Source organism: Varanus komodoensis, unplaced genomic scaffold (assembly GCF_004798865.1).
Source record: "Varanus komodoensis strain SLA01 unplaced genomic scaffold, ASM479886v1 scaffold26, whole genome shotgun sequence".
NCBI classification, from domain to species: Eukaryota; Metazoa; Chordata; class Lepidosauria; order Squamata; family Varanidae; genus Varanus; species Varanus komodoensis.
The window spans coordinates 13943752-13963371 of record NW_025335684.1 but is presented as its reverse complement, the minus strand read 5'-3'; the positions used below and the strand labels follow the sequence as shown (position 1 = coordinate 13963371).

Sequence of the window (19620 nt, the reverse complement as noted above, 5' to 3'; positions counted from 1 at the left end):
CTTGGATGTATGTTAAGAGTTACATTGAGAAGCAGTATGGTGTGGTTTTCAAGGCCTACCTGAAAGGGCCAGTGTGGTGTGGTGGTGAAGAGCATGGGACTGGGACTCAGGCAGTCTGCATTCTAGACCCTGCTCAGCCATGGAGCTCCCTGGGTGACTTTAGGCCAGTCACAGACTCTCAACTCAACCTACCTTGCAGGGTGGTTGTTGTGAGGCTAAAATGGAGAAGAGGAGAACTTTATAAGCCATCTTGAGTTCCTTAAAAGAGCAAGAAAGGTGGGATTTAATAAAATAAATAAACGTTATATTACATTTTATTTAAAGTTTTTGTATGCCGTCCCCTTGCTATATAGCCTAGGGACGGCTCACAGAAATAAATAAATATCATACAAATACAGTTAAAAACCGAATGTTGTTGTTGTTGGTTGTTGTTATTCTTTGGATCGTGCCCTTTGTCCACAAAGTAAATATGCTCTACTTGACAACATAGTTTCAGGCTTGAATAGAATTTCTAGCTAATCTAAATATTATTTTCTGCTAAGAATTCACTCCCTCATAGTGTTTTGCATATATTTCAGCAGCACCTATCCTAACTGATCAAATTAATAGGATTAGTTGATATTTTAAGAGGAACTAAAGTTGCTTTTGATGAGTCTCTTTCTGCAGTGTTTCAGGTAATAATGGAATTGAAGGGTTGCCCGTCATGTAGGTAATTGTTGCGGGGTTTCAACTGGATTGTTTAAAAATGGCTCTGAGGTGCATTTTTAATGAAAGAGATCAATGAGTGAATTTTGATATTTGTTGTTGTTGTTTCTTCTGACCAAATCCTTCACTTAATTGCGTTTTCTTGCATTTTTCCATTGTAGTTACATAGAGAAGTTCACTGACTTTCTGCGCCTCTTTGTGAGTGTCCACTTGAGGAGGATCGAGTCCTACTCCCAGTTCCCCGTGGTTGAATTCCTTGCACTGTTATTCAAGTATACATTTCATCAGGTACAGCCCTGGAGAGTCACTTTTGCTTGGCTTGACCAAGGTTTGATTGTCTAGTACAGTGGATAAAAGGTTACTCTCTGTAAGCTGTTGGTTCATGGGTTCCATGTGAAGAATCTTAACTGGGTTTTACTATTAAGAAAGGAAATTTATTCTTGTATTTCTAAATAGCAGTACTCTTAGGAGCTGGTTTGGCCCTTGGAAACTGTGTACATGGTTAACCAAGCTGGCCCATGTGGAATTAACATCTGATACCAAACAACTTGGAAGACTTGGCTGAGATCAGAATCTGTAGCTATTTTTAGTACAAGAGAAGAGAAAATACAGTAACACTGTTATTTTAAACAGCTCAACGAAGTGTAGTACTTTTAAATTTTCAGCTTTACTAGTGTTTAGGATACTAGTAGGGTACAGTCTTTTGCATTACACAGAATCTTTGGTGCTTGTTCAAAGGTAGGGCAAGTGATTAGGAGATTAAAAGAACTGTTTTGTACCAAGATGTGGTGTGCCTCCTTGCCTTGCATTCTCCAGCTCCAGGATCAAAATTAAGCCATACCACATGTGGCATCAGTGGATGTATGTGTTACATGTGTGTCTCTGTGTGTCTGTACCTCCATAAGCAGACCTCAACCTGAATCGCTCTCTGTCTCTCTCTCATATGCATATCTCACTTATTAACACCCAAAGGAGTTTCCAGAGTATGCTGTTACAAAGGTAGTTGAAAAAGACCAAATAAAATTAGGATCTGCCTTGAGATACAAACCAACAGAATAACACATTTTTTCAGGGATAGAGTATTAAACACCCCAAAGATCTGTGCCAAATTAAAAGGGCTCTCCCTAGCACTGAAAGGACTGGTGAGCCTTCCTGAAAAGTCAGTTGCAAGCATTGAATGCCATCACTAAAAGGCTCTTGGCTCACCATTGCCTTAGCTTCCTTGAAGGCAAGAGAATCAGAAGATGTGCAGAAGGTTCTGAACATGTGCGAAGATTCATTTGGAAGCAGTGAACCCTGTTAGCATTCATTGGCTATTGAAGGACAGGGCATAAATTTCACAAAGCTTTCTGTTAAAAAGAAATAAGACTATAAGGAAGGCCTGATGGATTAGCTCAAAGGCCTACTGGCCCAGCTTCCTGCTTCCCACAGTGACCCTCTAGGTGCCTGTGAGAAGTGCATGTACTGGACATGGAAGCCATAGTTCTCTCCCATTATTCTTCTTGAGGTATGCTGCCTCTGCTTCTAGATGCAAATGTGCCAGCCAAATCAAATGTACCAAGTAAGTAGGAAAGTATTGTCTTTTTCACCTTCAGGATTATTTCTTGCATAATAGTGAATATATGTATAAGCCCAAAGGTGGAAATACAGTACTCATGTGTAGTCTCTTAGATGCCCAAAGCATCCTCCATCAATGTTACAACAATCCAGGAACCTGTCCCTGTCATTGTGACATAAATTCTAGTTAGCACCAATGTTAAATGCTTGCAAGATGAACTGCTTCAGTTCATCGTCTTTATGAGGTCCTCCATGACCTGAGCAGTACTGTATGCCTACTTCTGGCCCTCCCCATTGTGTACTATGATATTGTGTAGTCTGTCCTCAGTTACGTTGAGAAAAAAAGCAAATGCAATGACTTGCTTTCCACAACCAAATGTGGATTGTACTGAAGATTGTACTGCAGTGCAGAGCTGAACCTGGGATTTTTTTAAAAAAATTGGTTGCTGCTGAATAATGGGAACATCGGAAATGTGCCAAGAGAGGTTGGGGTGGAGTGGTGGTCATGCTCTTTGAGAAGAAGCTAGGTGGGCCTTTGAAGAAAGTATTGGAAGAAAAAGAAAACCCAAGTTTCTCAGGGTGTACCTATTACAATGATGGCTCAATGTGTACTATTACTAATACCTATGTTGTTGACTTCCATATTTCAGCCTACCCATGAAGGTTACTTTTCCTGCTTAGACATTTGGGCTCTCTTCTTGGACTACTTGACTGGTAAAATAAAGAGTCGTCTGGCAGATAAAGAAGCAGTACTCAATAGGTAAACAATATGGATTGTGTTATGCAGTGAACTATGCCTTGATTGAATAAGTTGTCATTTTTACTTGTTAGGTATTTTTCCTATCAGTCTTTGAGGACTTCGCTGTGATCTGAAGCCTTGTACTTTTGCTAGCAGCATAAGATGTGACCTTAAGGCTTTCTGTGCTTGTGTTTAAGATTGCTGCTAGAAAGAATCACTTATTTTATGTATAATGTTCAGTTTGGGTAGCAGATTATCAGGAGAAGTTTAGCTTCAGATAATGGTGTTGAGACACAAGTCTATCCATGTAGCAGAATGAGATGGCAGAATGTACTATACAACTTTAAACTGTAGTTGTAAGATATCTTTGAATGCTTCCCATATTAAAATTTTAAATTTAGCAAGTTTTAAGAAATAATCTTTTCAAATGAAGTTATATTTTTAAGTCATTACCCACCTGCAGTCTAAAGCAGCACGGTCATACCACCTCCTACTGCTTTGACTTAGCAACCAGAACCAGTATGGCTAGGAATGGAACTATTCTGAATTCTTGCAGAGAATTGGAGCCTGGAAAATCAGTTGCACATAGAATAGAAGCCTTGATTTTGTTGCTTGTAAGAGTACAGGAGGAATAAGTTTGCATAATTATTTCTACGCATGTGCTTCTTTAAAATGTAACTTCACAGCAACCTTGTGAACAGGAAGTTGTAAAGCGAACGTTTACATGTAAGTGTGGTTACACCACAGGAACAGACTTCCCGTCCAGCGTAGTCTGAGCCTGCTTTTAGCAGAACATATGTACAAAAATTGTCTAGTCTGAAAGTGGCAGTCATTCTGTCTGAAGTGACTATCTGACTAATCCTATTCTCTGCACTTAAGAGAGAAAGTTTTTTTTTCCAACCTGGAATTGTCTGCAGGATGAGAGTAGGAATGCAACTCAAGCTTGCATACTTGCTTCTTTACCATGCAGAGAGAAAGATGTCTAAAAGATCTCTCTGTTAATTAAGTGTAGGCTCTCATGTTTACATTTCTAAACTTGGAGAAATCCATGTTCAAATAGCCACAGGGTTTCTCCTCCAGTTGGTCATCCATGTCACTCTGAAGGCAATATGGAGGGTTTGCTCAGTTGTTTACACCTGCTAGAGAAGAGGATAATGCATGTTCCACAAGAATGATAGGACACAAAGTACTTCCTGCAGCATGCTATGTCATTGGCAGCGGTTGATGTTGCTGTATTGCATTTTTTTTTAGTTTTGTAACTAAGGATAGACATGGGAAAGTTGGTTGACTTCTGCATTTACAGCTGGTAAATACCTCATTTCTCAGAAGAAGCATATTTGAATGAAGTCATACTGTTCTGTTTAGATCAAGGATGGGGAACCCAGGAGCCAAATTCATTTCTGGGGAAGCTTTTTTTGAGGGGCAGCAAAGCATATTCCAGTGGCAAGCAGAGTTAAAAAATACCAGCATATTTTAGCTTAAAGCTCTTATTCTAGTAACTAAGCCCTACGAAAGGCTGTTGGGGCATTTAGAATGGGGAAAAGTGATACAGAAGCAGTGAAGCCATCAGACGGGCCGGGGCAAAGGAGATGGGGCCAAGCAGCATGGCCAGCTGCGGAAAATCTAAGTGCCGGGTTGGGGTGCCAGTTGTGGCCCCTGAGCCTGAGTTTGCCCACCCTTGGTTTGAATGCCACTACAGTAATTATGCTTTTGTAGTAAAGGGGCTGCATTCCTCATGTGTACACTCAGGCTTCTCCGGACTTGAAAACATCACCTCTGCTCTTAAATGTCTGAAGTTCTGTGCAAGGAAATGGAAGGGTTCTGCAGCCTGTATGTTTTGCACAGAGTAAATCAATTTGCAAATTCTTACTTCACGTAATCTTGATGATGCAGGTAGGTAGAAAGTGCTGCAGGACATTGCAAATTGTGTTCAGCCTCCATCTGTTGAGATTTTAGCAACAATTTTTTCCAAGCCTGTCTTTGGAACCACCACATTCTTCCAGTTGCTTGTCTTTGGAACCACCACATTCTTCCAGTTGTTTGTTTTAAAAAGATAAATACCAAGAGTCTTGGCATGCTGATTGGCTGTTGTGATTATGATGTCATTAGTATTTCTTATAAGTTATTCTTTGTGGTCTCTGTATCACACATGTGGGCTTTGCACACATGTTTGGAGCTGTTTCAGGAAGATTCCAAAGCTGATTAATTATTACTTGGTGGGAGGATGGCCCAGAGACGTGTCTAGCATGAAGGCAGGCTCCTGCTGAGATTTGCATTCTTCTTCAACTGCCATTATAAGCACATTGGGAAGTTCCTCCACCACTTACCTCATGAAGTTGTTCATCTCTCGACTACTTCTCAGATTTCTGTATTGTCGGGTGGTTCTTACCAATGATCTTCTCACTAGAACCAGGAAAAAAGGAGAGAGAAAAGAAAAAAATAGTGTTATTATTCTTGTCTCCTTCTTCCCCTTACTGCCTTCATTGAATAGACAAAATGGCACTCATAACCGTGTTCCGTAATTATGTGGCATGTGGCAGTAAACGTCCTCCAATGAATGCCCATTTCCTACACCTTTTCTGCCTGGAGGAAAACTCAGGTCGTTGACGCCTGCTACTCTTGCCAGGCTTTCACCAAACCGTTGGGCAGACCGTCAAAAAGGCGAATTGTGGAGCTGTGCCCTCCATATGCATGATGCCCAGCCATCCACCTCAGACCTCCTATGCCTTCAAATGCAGATGAAAACTTAGATTCTCCCCCATCGAAAGTACCCAAGATGGGAAGCCAAGGAAAGTGGGCAAAAAGAATGAAGCTCCAAAATCTCTCGCTCTTACTATAGAGAAGGAGAGTGGTAAATGTTCTCAGAAATGCTTGGACATTCCTCCTACCACTGGCTTCCCATGTGCTGAAGACATGGTGCTGACGTGAGAGCCAAGTCACCCTTCTGCCCCACCACTGAAACCAATATATGAACCTCAATCTCAGCCTCGGTAAAGTTCTTTGGTCTCAGAAGGCGAAATTCGCGATCTGTTGCCAGCAATAATACTATGCCCAGACCCAGTATCGGTAGGGAGACACATTTCTCTGTACTCTATTGAGAGTATTTTTCTGTGTACCGAGCAAGATAGATGCCGCTACTGCTCTCACTCACTGGCCTCTGAGAGAGACTGCAGAACCCACTGAACACCCCCTCCTCATCATGGGGACTTCAATATGAACTACTGTAGAGAATGCCTTGGCTTGGTCGTCTCCAGGCATGGACAATCTCATTGGAGCTCAGCTGGATCCAATCAGTGCTCTTCCCAGGCGAATCCCAGTTTTGCTGTCCCACCTTCTTGTCTTCCTACAGGTTCTAGATAAATAGCTCCATCCTGTGGCAGACCACCTTGCTCTAGCTTGCCTAGCCATCGCTCAGACTTAATTGAGCATACTCACTCTGAACATGGACACTATACATCCATCTCGGCTACATGCTCTCCAAACTGATGTTCCACTGTACCTCCTGATACACTGGAACCTACACATGATTTTCCTGTCCTCTGGAAGACGCTGGTGTATTTTCTGCTCAGGTTCCCCTATGGCACATGGCCTCTGACTCAATCCTAGACAAGAGTCTAGCCAGGCAAAAGACCGGTAGTGGTCTATACCAAGACAGCTGTGCTGGCCACTATTCCACTCTTATCTGCACTCCTTGATGCAGTGCACCATGAGTGGAAATTTCCAGCATCGGTGGCTCCTCCACCTTGTCAGCGCAAAAATTCGTATCAAGTTGAAGGGAAAGACGCTGAATTTCTGTTTCACCTTCCTCAACCCAATTCCATTACCGTCGAGTTCTCTCAAAGTCACTCTAGAAAAGAACATTCCAACCCATCCAACAAGGAAGGCAGATGCCGTGGTGCCATCAGTCACTGCTTCTACTCTTCTGTGGTCCTTTCTATCAGGATGGCAAATTATCAAGCTATCCTGGCCTAAATATCATTTGATGCTATGAAATAGAGTAGCGTCCCTTGGCTTATCTCTTCCTAAAGATACACAAAACTTGGTCAATGAGATAAAAAAACGAGGCTATTCACCTGGCCAGACAGGAAATCCATACCACACAACACCAGGCAGAATGCAGAGCCTGAAGCATGGCAGGGGCAAAAGGTCCTTGTCACTTTGCTTGACTTCAGTCTTCTGACCTCTCTGTCAAAGCAAAGACAAGAATTGAAGACCTGCCATTTGATGGGGCAGGCCCAGTCCATGAAACCACTGATGATTGCATGGACTCTGTCTCAACGGCGAAAAACACTGCCTGTAGCTTGAGTCTTAGTCAGACACGACCTTTGAGATCTTGCACTTCTCATAAGTGGCACACACCTTCCTACCCATACCAGCCATGGCCTGCTGCTACCACTGCTACATGCCGTGCCATTGTTCTACTACACAGACTAGTATCAAGATCCCTCGTCTCAGATCCACCCAGTTTGGAGTCGTCAAGATGACTAGGAGGCACATGTGGCTCCCTTTGAAGCCTATTCTTTCCTCCCCACATTTTAACCATTCAGTTCTTTTTTGACTCTTGGGCTACCATCACCTCAGATTTGTGGGTACTCTCTATAATTCTCCACAAATACCATATCAAGTTTGAAACTCATGTTTTACTATCATGAAAAGGACTACCCCTCCATGCCCCTTCCTGAAGAAATGTCCTCCTTATTCCAGGAGGGAGCCATAGAACATGCACTGCCTGAGACTCCTCCAGATATTTTATGGCCCCTAAAAAAGATGGAGGCCTTTGTCCAATCCTCAGTTTGTGGGCTCTCAATTGACACGTTAAACCTAAATGTTGTAGAATGGTTCCTCTCCATGCCGTTCTCGCACTACTCTGCAAAGGTGTTTGGTTCACATCCACAGACCTCAAGGATGCGTATTTTCACATTTCGATTGAGGAATCTCACAGGGATTTCCTCCACTTTCAGGTGAATGATAAACCCTTCCAATTCACTGTCCTCACTTTCAGCCTGGCAGCTGTTCCCCATATATGCACAAAATGCATGGCGGCTGCATTTTGTGCCCACTTTCATCTCAATAGGTCCATGGATATCCCTATCTAGATTTACTGGCTTATAGTAGCGCCATCCAAAGAAGCCTCTTGACAAGCCACTGACTTCGCATGTTTTCAAATTAAACAACTTGATCTCTACATTAATCTGACTCTCCTACACGGTCGATCCACTTCATCAGAGCTCGACTCAATTCTACCTCTGTGAAGGCTTTTTTATTCCAGGACAGACTATCTACTCTGGCCAGTCAGTGCTCATTCAGTGACCGCCACAATGATCCAGCACATCCTCTGCCTACCATCTTCATCAATCCCTCTCATCCCTCTCACTCAACTACATATGAGACCTCTCCAGGTCTGGTTTCTTAACATTGTTCAATACCAGGACCAGACCTCATTCCACCAGACTCCACATCTCTTGTCAAATTCCCCCCACAAGACCCCCATCTCACCATAACCACACATGCCTCCCTTCTCAGTCAGAGAGCCCATTGTGGTCATTCTACCATCCAGGCCAGATGGAGTCCTCACAAGGCCTCACATCAGCTTTCTAGAGCTCCTGGCTGTAAAGAAAGCCCTTGTTGCCTTCCAAGCCATTATCCCATACCATCACATAGAGATCATTATAGGCAACACAACAGTGATTGCCTATATAAACAAACAGGGTGGGACCAGGTCAAGCCGCCTCACTTCTCCTGCCACCAAGATCTGGCACAGGTGTACCACTTGCCATACCATGATGGTCACTATTTATGTTGTGACCAGCGATGTCTTAATGGACTCTCTAAGCAGAACTTTCACCCAATATCACGAGTGGGAGCTGCACCCTTCTGTGATTTCTCTGGGACCAATGGGGTGTCCCCCAAGTGGACCCATTTGCTACTCAGTACAGCACTGTTTGCACCCACTTCTGCTCAAGAGCGGGGAGAGGCACCTGATCACTGGGGATGCCTTTCTCCTGTTCTGAAATGGCAACCCATTCTACCTCTTCCCTCCATTTTCCTTATTTCCAGAAGTCCTCAGGAAGCTCTATCGAGATCTCATGGACTCCATCCTGGTGGCCCAGAAAACACTGCTTTCCCCCATCTGCTAGACTTCTCTAAAGGATTTTCATTCATCTTCCAACCCATCCTGATCTTCTCTCTCAAGATTGGGGGAACAGTTCTCCATCCCAGCGTAAACACCCTCAAGCTAACCGCATGAAGAATTCACCCATGTCCCCATCACTAATGAACATCCCCCCCAACTTGCAGCACATTCTAGATGCCTCCCTCGAGCCTCTTGCAAATTGAAGAATGCCAAGTGGACGGCATTTTCTGCAGTTGAACAACCGCATGGTTTCTCTCCAGTTACAGCTTCTCCTGTCCAGATCGTTCTCAACTCCTGATATAAACTAGGTCTCACCTCTTGCTCCATCTGTGTTTATACAGCTGCTATCTCAGCTTTCCATACTCGGATCCAAGACTGATCGACTTTCTCCCATTCTCTCATTCAAAAATTCCTCAAGGGCATCTTTAATGTAGCCCCACCTGTCAGACAAACTGCTCTGTCCTGGAGCCTTTCTGTTGTCCCTCATGCTCTCACCAAGCCTTTGTTTGAACCTAAGGCATTGACAGATCTCTGCCTCCTCTCTTGGAAAACTGCCTTCTTGATGGACCTTACATCTGCCCATCAAGCCAGTGAACTCACTGCTCTTCAAATAGACCCTTATATCACCTTTCATAAGGACAAGGTTGTATCGCACCCTGACCTAATCTTCCTACCTAAAAATGCCTTCCTTCCATATCCAGAAGACCATTGTCCTACCGGCTTTCTTTCAGAATCCTTCTAACCCCATGGAGATGACCCTCCATTCTCTAGATGTCCACAGGGCATTAACTTTCTACAAATTTAGGACTCAATCCAACAATCACAGAGACTCTTCATTGCATATGGTGGCTAATACCATGGAATGCTTATTTCCCCCCAGAAGCTCTCTAAATGGATACTCCACACTGGCCTATGAACTCTCTGATTTCCCTCTGTTTGGCTTCATTAGAGCACATTCTACCAGAGCTACTTCAGCCTCCATGACCTTATAGTCAGGAGTGTCTCTCACCATTCCCTATAGAGTGGTGTTACAGTCAAATACCTCAACCTTCATTCGCCATTATCTTGATGTTTGAGCTAGAGAGGACTGCGCATTCAGCAGAACTGTCCTCTCCTGTCTACTCCACTGAGTGACATCGTCCTCCATAAGGTAAACTTGCCAGTCTGTGCATGTGTGATGCACAGAGACCACAACAAATAAAGGCAGGTTTCCTTACCTGAAACTGTCATTCTGTGAGTGGTCATCTTTGCATTCACACATACCCACCTATCATCCCCACAGGTGTCATATACATATTTCTGACATCGCGTTGACACGTCTCCTGTTCAGACATTCATTTATGTGGCAGTCTAACGTTCACAACTGAGATCTTGGCAGGAGCCCCACCTTGACACTAGGTGTGTCTGTGGGCCAGTCTCCACAGACACACCTTACAGATTACTTACTGATTGAGTAATCAGTCAGCTTTGGAAACTTCTCGAAACCGCTCCACAAAGAGCTCACATGTGTGAACGCACAGATGACCACTTGGAGAATGACAGTTACTGGCAAGGAAACATGCCTATTCAAAGCAGAACTTTTATCATCTCATACATAAGATCTCTGCATGAGGCACCTTAATGATGCTAGTGACTCATGACCTGAAGACTCTGTTTCAGAGATTACATTACAATCTAATGGTGTACACGGGAGTTGGTCAACCCAGAAGGTTGCTCTGAATAATATGAATATGCACATGCGTGTTCATTCCGACATTACAGCCAGGAACATAGAAAGCACTGTGTACACTCAAGTTTTCCCTTGTCGTCTTGAACGTGGTCATAGGAATAGACTTAGCTCTGTGGGCCTTCAAGAAGAAAGGGTTGGTGCTTGGAAGTTCCTGAACTTGGACAGGCAATGTAGAATGGATTTCTGAACATACACACTGTATTTATTCCAATATTTCAGTCTTCAAGGCGGCACACTGCACTGAGATCCCCTGCCAGCACTGAAAATGTGCCCAGCTGGAGCTCAGAGTAGAAGTGCAGAATTGTACCTGAATGTACAATCGCAATGCCTGACAGAGCACCTTGCCTGATCTGACCCAGGCACTACAATCACTACCTGAAGACTTCTTTCAAGTGCCACCTGTGAGGGAGGCTCAGAGGGTAATAACAAGAGTATGACATGTTTTTCCCTCCTTGCTCTTGCACAGGTACGAAGATGCCCTAGTTCTACTGCTGACAGAGGTATTGAATAGAATACAATTCAGGTACAACCAGGCCCAATTAGAAGAACTGGATGATGAGACGCTGGATGATGATGTAAGAAACAGAGACCCCCGTAGGTCTAAGATTTAGTTTGTCTCATTGGGGAGCAACTTCAGACAGCCCTGAGACTAATTTTTAGCTCTTGGTCCCCCTGTGCACAGCATTCCATGTGTCCAAACCACTACCATAGAAAGTCCAGCTTTAGCTGGGAAGCAAGCCAAATTTGGCCTTCCTTAGGCTCTGTAACAATGTTGGCAAACTCGTGGTGGTGGTAGTTATTTTTGCCAGCACCAAATTGAGTGACCGGAACCACAGAGCAAGACAGAGGGTTCCATTCTCTTTCCACAGCCTGAACTGTAGATTGAGACAACTACACACTACAATTCCATGTTGTGCAATCTAAATGCATGTGCAAAGTCAAGCAATTACATTGCTGAAATATTTAGAACAAGATTCTGATGCTGATCTGTTGACCTCTTTGCATCATGCTCCCAGGCCTGCAAGCTTGTAAATTTTGTCTGTTGCTGTCTTGGAAGTTTCTGAGGTCATTTCTACATTCTCCTGTACAAGGAAAGGAAGATCTGCAAATAGAAATTTAGCACAATGGGGTGCATAGCAGGTTAGGAATTTTCTTCCATCTATGCTAGTTCTGGACTTAGAGGGAGTTTTGGTGGAGTGGTGAGCAGTGAGGATTCAAAACTAGCATTGTCCACCCAGATTCTCAAGTTGTACAATCCACTGTATTATTTCAGGACGTTGTCACCCCATTTTGCTGCATGTGGAGATCTGGTCAAGCATTATAGTCATTTGAAGAATGTAAAATAGCTGATCCTGGTATTTTTTCCTCCAGCAACAGACGGAGTGGCAGCGGTACTTACGCCAGAGCTTGGAAGTAGTGGCCAAAGTTATGGAGCTGCTGCCAACACACGCCTTCTCTACCCTGGTAAGGAGGCAGCACAATCTTTTGCTCTCTCTGTTCCCAAGAGCTTCAGAGCCACTTCACTGCTGCTTCTCAGACCTGCTTTGTGATCTAAGGTGGCATAGGAGTGAGAAGAAACTGGCTAGGTTCCCTGAAAGAGAAAACAGGGTTGTGAGTTCCCTCAGAATTACCGTTGCCCCATATTAAGCATCATCTCAGATAGCAGACTTTGGGAAGAGATGTGCGAATCTGTGGCATACACGGCGGAACACAGTCCTTTCTGGTCTGGAATGGAGACGTGTGAAATGTAGACCCTCTAGAGCAGTGGTTTTCAACCTTTTTACAGTTGGGGACCAGCAAAAATAGGAAATTATTTTGGAGACTGCTGAGGCAGAAATAGAAAGCATTATGAAAGCATAATACAGTATTTTGTGTGTTAGTTTTTTAATATAATACCAACAAAGAAAATTCTCTAAAAGAACCAGAAACTGAGCAATAAAAATGCTAATAAAAGAATGAAATATTGAAATTAAATGTAATTGAATGCAACTTACATTTTTAGAGATCAATATTTAATTCAAATAAGGCTACTGCAAAATCTGCTGTTGCTTCTTTTCAAGAATACTTGATCTAAAATTTACAACAGTAAAATGCAAAATCAATATAAATGCAATACTATACCCATAGCAAATATAAATTCAAATACAATATTAACAACAGAGCAATACAAAATCAAACAAAGTTACTTAAAACAATACTATCCATAATGTTAAATACTGAAATACAATGAACATCATCCACTCAAACCCCCATACACACCAGCACAGATTGGCAGAGAAAACACACTCGGTGCAACCATGCCTCAGTATTTCCCTTACCAGCAGAAAACACAGCAGAGAAAGGCCCCAGAGGGCAGACCGGCACAGCGCGGCTCCCCTTGAGTGGTCTTTCCCCTCCCCGGCCTCCTCAGCGGAGGAAGAGTCAGGGAATCTACAGGGGGAGAGCACAGCTAGCCCCTGCGCTAGTCTTCAGCAAGCAGGATGCGGCTGTCATGCGCACAGACGACAGCAGCTCTTTCACAGAGCGGCAGGAAATGCCAGCAGATCAGCAGTTGAAACACGCTGCTCTAGGGGATAGTACTGAAGATGAGTATTACTTCAGGCCCATCTTTTGTCAGGCACGTGACTCACATTCAGATACGTGAGGGAATGAAGACACTGTGGTTGGACTCAGGATCGGCATACGCTATGCAGAGTGGCTTTCTTTGGCCCCAGACAGAGACAGGGCTAGGCTTTGAAATCTATTGTGAGCAGCAGCAGGGAGATGTTCTACCTGGTCTTCCCCATGGAGCCCAGGGACTGTTGCACACAGCACCAAGCTTTCAGACTTGGTTTCCTTTCATTTCGGTGCCCATGAAACCCGTTAAGAGAGAAATTGATCTTAGGCCCAGATTTGAAACCACAGGATCGTTTCATTTCCACAGTAATTGAAACTTTCGTGTTTATGGTTTGCATCTTCAGTTTCCAGTTCTCCAAGAGAATTTGGATGTATACCTGGGACTCCAACAGTTCGTAGTCACTTCTGGGAATGGTAAGATGAACTTCCTTTAACTAAAAGTTCAGAAATATGTGCTGTTTAATCTGTATTTCTGTAGTGCTGTACTGATCCACTTGATTGGTGGTTTATTTAAAACATTGCTAACCTGCTCTATAACCTGGAGCAGTTTACTTACTGTCAGTAAAAACAAGACAGTCCATGCCTACAGGTTTATGATTTAAAAAGTTATGACACATTAAAAAAAAGATGGAGAAGAATGAAGAAAAAAGCAAGTCCTCTTTTTTATTTATTAGATTTATATCCCATTTTTACACTGAACTCAAAATATATCATTCTCTTCCTCCTCCTACTCTCAGTCTTATCCCCACAACAACAGTTCTGTGAGGTAGGTTGGGCTGAGAGTCTCTGACTGGCCCAGAGTCACCCAGTTGGCTCCATGGCTGAGCAGGGACTCGAACCCAGGTCATCTGAGTCCCAGTCCCGTGCTCTTAAGCACTACACCACACTAAACTGCCCTTTAACATAATTCTCAGGGAGGTTTACAGTAAAATTCAGTTTAAAATACCTTTAAGCCAAGATGAGTATAACAACTACAGTGAGAAGCCTCAAGCAGCATAAAACAGTAACAACGCACTTTGCCTGGTCCTGCAAAGATGTACCCCCTGGAAGAAAGCATTTCCGAACTGGAGCAGGCACCCAGTGGCCATCCACTTTGCCTCAGAGGATGAGGGCAAAGCCTGAAGGTCTTCTACTGAAGAACTTAATAGTTCATGAAGGAACATATGAAGATAAGCGATCCTTCAGGTCCTAGGTTGGGAAGGGTTGTGTAGATCAAAACCAGCATGTTAAAACCAGCTTGGAAATGGACCATTAAATATTATCACACAGTGTTTCAATATAACTTGTTGCATATTAACTTGTTTCTAATAACCCTGGTAAAGAGCATACTCGCTTGAAACAGAATTTTATACCTCTGATTGGATGGGCATGGAAGAAGACCTCCGAATAATGAAAATGAAAACTATTCTCTTCAGCAGTGCTGCATTCTTAAATTAGACCTCTTAAAGACTGCAACATTCAATATTTGAACTGTGACCTCCAAGGCAGCTAATGCATTTAATGTAATTACAGTAAATGCTTCATTTCCTGGTAAACTAGTACCATGATTAGATTTTTCCAAATGCTTTGTGTGTTACAAGGTTATGGCTATGTATATGCTTTGTATTTAAATACTGTCAAGTGTTTATGCGTCAAGGATTGGAGATGTCAAATGAACCTAACTGTCCAGTTAACAGAAGTGCTTGCATTCTAGTCTTTCCTTGCAAATATTGTATATTGAGGGGCTCGGATTGTCCTTGCAGGTCACAGGCTGAACATCACCGCTGAGAATGACTGTCGGCGCTTGCACTGCTCTTTGCGAGACCTCAGTTCCTTGCTCCAGGCCGTTGGCCGGCTAGCTGAGTACTTCACTGGGGACATGTTTGCTGTCAGATTCAGTGATGCTCATACCATTGTGGAGAGGTAGGAGACAAGATGCCTTGAGGTGGCGGCGGCGGCAGCGATAGATTCTGCGTCAGGTCTGTCAAGTGTGCTGCCGCGCCGAGCTCCCAGCTGGTGCTTCTGCCCTAGTCTTGGTCTTTCTTTACACTCCTGAGCGCACATTACTTACTTTGATGTTGCCATCATTACTAGTTACAGGTCTATTCCACCCAACAGCCACAGCAGTTCACGACAACTTGCCACTATAAAAGACAGCATCAAATGCAGTATAAAGATTAAAATGGTTAAATATAAATAATAACCAGAGTAAAATCCAATAGCAGTACAAAGATTTAAGATAAAGTAAAGGATTTAAAACAGACAGCAACTAAACACCAGATGGCATTCACCAGCCCCCGGAAAGAGTGCAGTATGGGTGCCCGGTGAGCCTCGCTGTGAAGCTCATCCCTGCAATGGGATGAGCTGCTCTGCACACACAGCAGAAAATGCCCTCTTCTTCATAGCTACCCACCTGACGTCCTTTGGCATAGGATGCTGCAGAAGGACTACCGAGGATGATTTTAGGCTCTTGGCTGCTATATGTGGAAGGAGGTGATCCTTCAGGTAACCTGGCCCTGAGCAATTTAGGGCTTTGGACCTTAATACTAGCACTCTGAATTGGGCCTAGCATAACAAAATACTGGCTTAAAATGATTATGCTGGCCAGTCCCAGTGAGCAGTCTTGATGTTCTGTTGCAGACCATTGGAAGCATCTGGGTTGCTTTGCAAAGCAATCCCATGTACACACACTTCAGTAATCCAGCTGAGGGCTTACCAGAGCATGGAGAACGGGCTGGGCTATCCCTGTCCAAATAAGGACATGGCTGTGAAATCAGCCTAAACTCATGTGCACATACGTTACACCATAAAGGAATGTGTGGATTGTGCTGTCAGTTAGGGAAAGGGATTAAGATAATGATGAGGGGAGTGGAAGCAGAAGGCCTGAGCGTGTGCCACTTGAAGAGGTTTAGCATCCTTTATGAGGCTTTTGACATGTCTGCCCAAATCAAAATCATTGGGCTGCTTATTTGATAGGAAGTCCAGGATTTGATTTGTTTAGAACACTGGCTTCCCTTCCCTTCCCTTCCCTTCCCTTCCCTTCCCTTCCCTTCCCTTCCCTTCCCTTCCCTTCCCTTCCCTTCCTTTCCTTTCCTTTCCTTTCCTTTCCAAGCTCGAAGTGGCTACCAACAACATGTTTTTGAAAGCAGCAGAACATAAGCATGGTTAATTAGGCCCATGAGGGGATATAGATGACTGATGTCTAAATGGTACGGCTGCACATGTGAAAGCGTTGGCCTAAGTGGACATGGAGCATGGGAGCTCTGCTTCATGGTTTTGCACTTGCATTGTCTTTAAATGGACGAAATGGGATTTCTGTTCGGGTCCTCTTCCTCCTGCTCCCTCTTATCACTGAGCTGATGCTAAAGCTAGCAGAGTATCCTGTATATCCAGGACTCTGCTTGAATTGCATCCATCTTCCTTTCCTCTAACCTCTTCTCCAACAGGCTGGTCAAGGTAACACTGTACGGGTCCCAGATTAAACTCTACAACATTGAAACTGCTGTGCCATCTGTGCTGAAACCTGATCTTATTGAAGTGTGAGTATAAGTGTTAGAAAGATACCAGCAATCTTCCACTGGAATCTGGACCCTCTCTGAAACTAATAGTTGTCTGTCTGCAATGGAATTCCTTAGAGTTTTCCCCCCTGCTGTTCTTGTTGCGACAGAAGTTGCTAAAAGCATTTGCAGATCAGAAAACCAAAGGGACTTGACAGCATTGAAGTCGCACCAGGGCACCACCAGACTGACCGTCCTGGTGAGGCTCAGGATCCCAGCAGCAAACATGTTCCCTAGGCTTTGCTTCTTGAGATCCTCCATGCACTTTGGAGGTTTCCCCTGGTTATGCTTTTGCAGTCTTTGCATGCTGCACCTCAGTTACCACTTACAATGACTTAGAAACAGAACGAGTCAGAAGGGGCCTCCCGGGCCATCTGGTCTGACCCCCGGCTCCAGCCGGCTCCACTCACGACCTCACCTCCACCTCTGGATGCTTCTCTTCTGGGTTTCCATAGGCCCAACCATAATGGATAGTCACCTTTTCCTTATGTACCTGAAGTCCTTCCTTAGTATTGCTTTCTCTCCAGTGATACAGCTACCTCAGTTGAGCTATGTCATGGATTGCTCATTGCCTGACCTCAGCCAGTCAAGCTCCTGTTTTGCCTAACCCCACCTGTAGAAGGTTTCAAATCCTTTTTTGCACTGTACCAGCTGATAGAGATGAACCAAATAAATTGTCTCCTTGATAAATAAAGCAAATGCATACTGGAAAAATTCATATTGGAGAGGTGCATTCCATTGACACAAAGGTTGGTCTCTCTTGGTGGTGGTGATTTGCAGGAGAAAACTCCAAAGGCTCAGCCTACCTGTTGGTCCCCACCTCCACATCCAGGTGTTCTGTCCCATCTCCTCATAGTGCTTCTTGCTACCTGGTGTCCTTTCAGAATTTAATAGCATGAAGGACTAATGGCCCCATTTGCCCTTCTTCCTTTCCCTTGAATTTAAATTGAAGAAGCTTTCTCTCTCCAGGCATGCACAATCCCTGGCCGCCCTGCAAGCTTACTGCCACTGGCTAGCACAGTTCTACGGGGAAGTTCATCAACAAAATCCAACAGAGTTTGTCTCGCTTGTCTCCACCGCCCTGGAAGCGATTACTCCGCTAATCAATTCTAAGGTATCTTCACTCAAATAGAATCTGCCTTAAACCCTAACCCTCTTTCCCCTGGTCATGACATGTATCCAGGAGCAACTGGTGTAGCAGCTTTGCAGGACTACCACATCCATTCTGTTGCTTGACACATGTATAATAAGAAACTGCCAGTAGCAACATGTTGGATTGGGCGAGAACAAAGGGCTGCCATTTTGCTGGAGCCTGGGGTTGTTGCTTCTTCAGTTTCTGGTTTTGCTGTGAGCAGACAGGGTCGGTAAGCTTAGTCAATGACACTGCTGGAATTTCAAAGTTGCAGGCGCTCCCTGTAATCTTGAGCTGTAGTCTTGGACCGATGAGTAAGTTTCTCTGATAGGTTGTTTGATTATGAGAGTTTGGCTACCCATTCTGAAGAAGCAGGTCCTAAATGAAGGGGTTCTAAAAACTAATACTGCCTTCAGATGTCCATCCTTGGACCAACATATTAGTCATAAAAATTGCTCACTCTTAAATACCTTTATTTTCTGGATCTTTCTTTTGTTCAGTTAGAGCAGAGGTTGAAGGACTCACCCATCCTTTTTTTGTTTCCCCACCACCCCCCTGCTTTTCCTAGGTACAAGAGAAGTTGCTGCTGTCGGCCTGCCACCTGCTTGTCTCCTTGGCTACCACAGTACGGCCTGTGTTTCTGATTAGCATCCCAGCTGTGCAAAAAATGTTCAACAGGATCACAGATACCTCTAATCAACGGCTTCCTGATAAGGTAAGGTATGCCTCCCTGAGCCAGTTGTCATTACATTGGTTCTGATGGGGGAAGTAGCTAGAGGACGCTTGAATTAGTGGCATTCTTGTGCAAGCCTGAGGCCTGGCAGGCTCTGGCGGCACCATGGCCTGAGCATCATGAAGGACCAAAGAAAGGAGGCATCGAGAAGGTTAGCACAACAGAGCTTGTGCCACAGCATGAGAAGAAATTATGAACAGCTTTCGTCACTTTGTTCATTTTTTTCATATTCATAGAGGAGGCATAAGTAGGCACTGTGAACTATGAAGTCAGGTTTGCATGTTAGGAAAAGGGCTACTAACAGCTTAATATCATGTTTCATAGATGCTTGTGGAACCCTGGAGCCAAGCAGTGCTCAAAGTGGGTTTTTTAAAAAGACATGCTAAGAATAAATTTGATAAGTAGTACAAAATACCCTCATTTACGTTGCCACTCTTCAATAGCCTCAGGTAGAATGGTCGACCATTAAATATTATAATGGAGTATAGTCCTGGAAAGCTGAATTTGTTTTTTGAAAAAAGTTGTGTTCTCAGCTCCAAGCCTGTAGAGGAGAGAAATGAAAAGATGTGCAGGTGGATTCCACTTTGCTTGGAAACCGGAGGGTTAGTAGTTAGCTCCAGGCCTTCCAATGTAATCATCTTGATTGTCCAAGCTGAGGTTTAGAGGGACTGTGTGACTCAGGAAAAGCTGGTGTGCTGCAACTTCTAAAGGTCAAATTCCTGCAAACCTGAACTCCTTGG

At 43.9% G+C, this 19620-nt stretch overlaps 1 protein-coding gene across 2 annotated transcripts in view; it reads left to right on the top strand.

Moving 5' to 3' along the window:
* Positions 1-19620, top strand: part of XPO6 (exportin 6) — a 64384-nt gene that overhangs the window by 33719 nt on the left and 11045 nt on the right. For both annotated transcript variants that reach the window (XM_044433282.1, XM_044433281.1), the window contains exons 9-17: positions 867-993; positions 2913-3022; positions 11330-11438; positions 12235-12327; positions 13824-13893; positions 15222-15381; positions 16905-16997; positions 17985-18129; positions 18716-18862. In XM_044433282.1, coding sequence (XP_044289217.1) covers positions 867-993; positions 2913-3022; positions 11330-11438; positions 12235-12327; positions 13824-13893; positions 15222-15381; positions 16905-16997; positions 17985-18129; positions 18716-18862 — 1054 coding nt within the window. The remainder of the gene's footprint in view (positions 1-866; positions 994-2912; positions 3023-11329; positions 11439-12234; positions 12328-13823; positions 13894-15221; positions 15382-16904; positions 16998-17984; positions 18130-18715; positions 18863-19620) is intronic.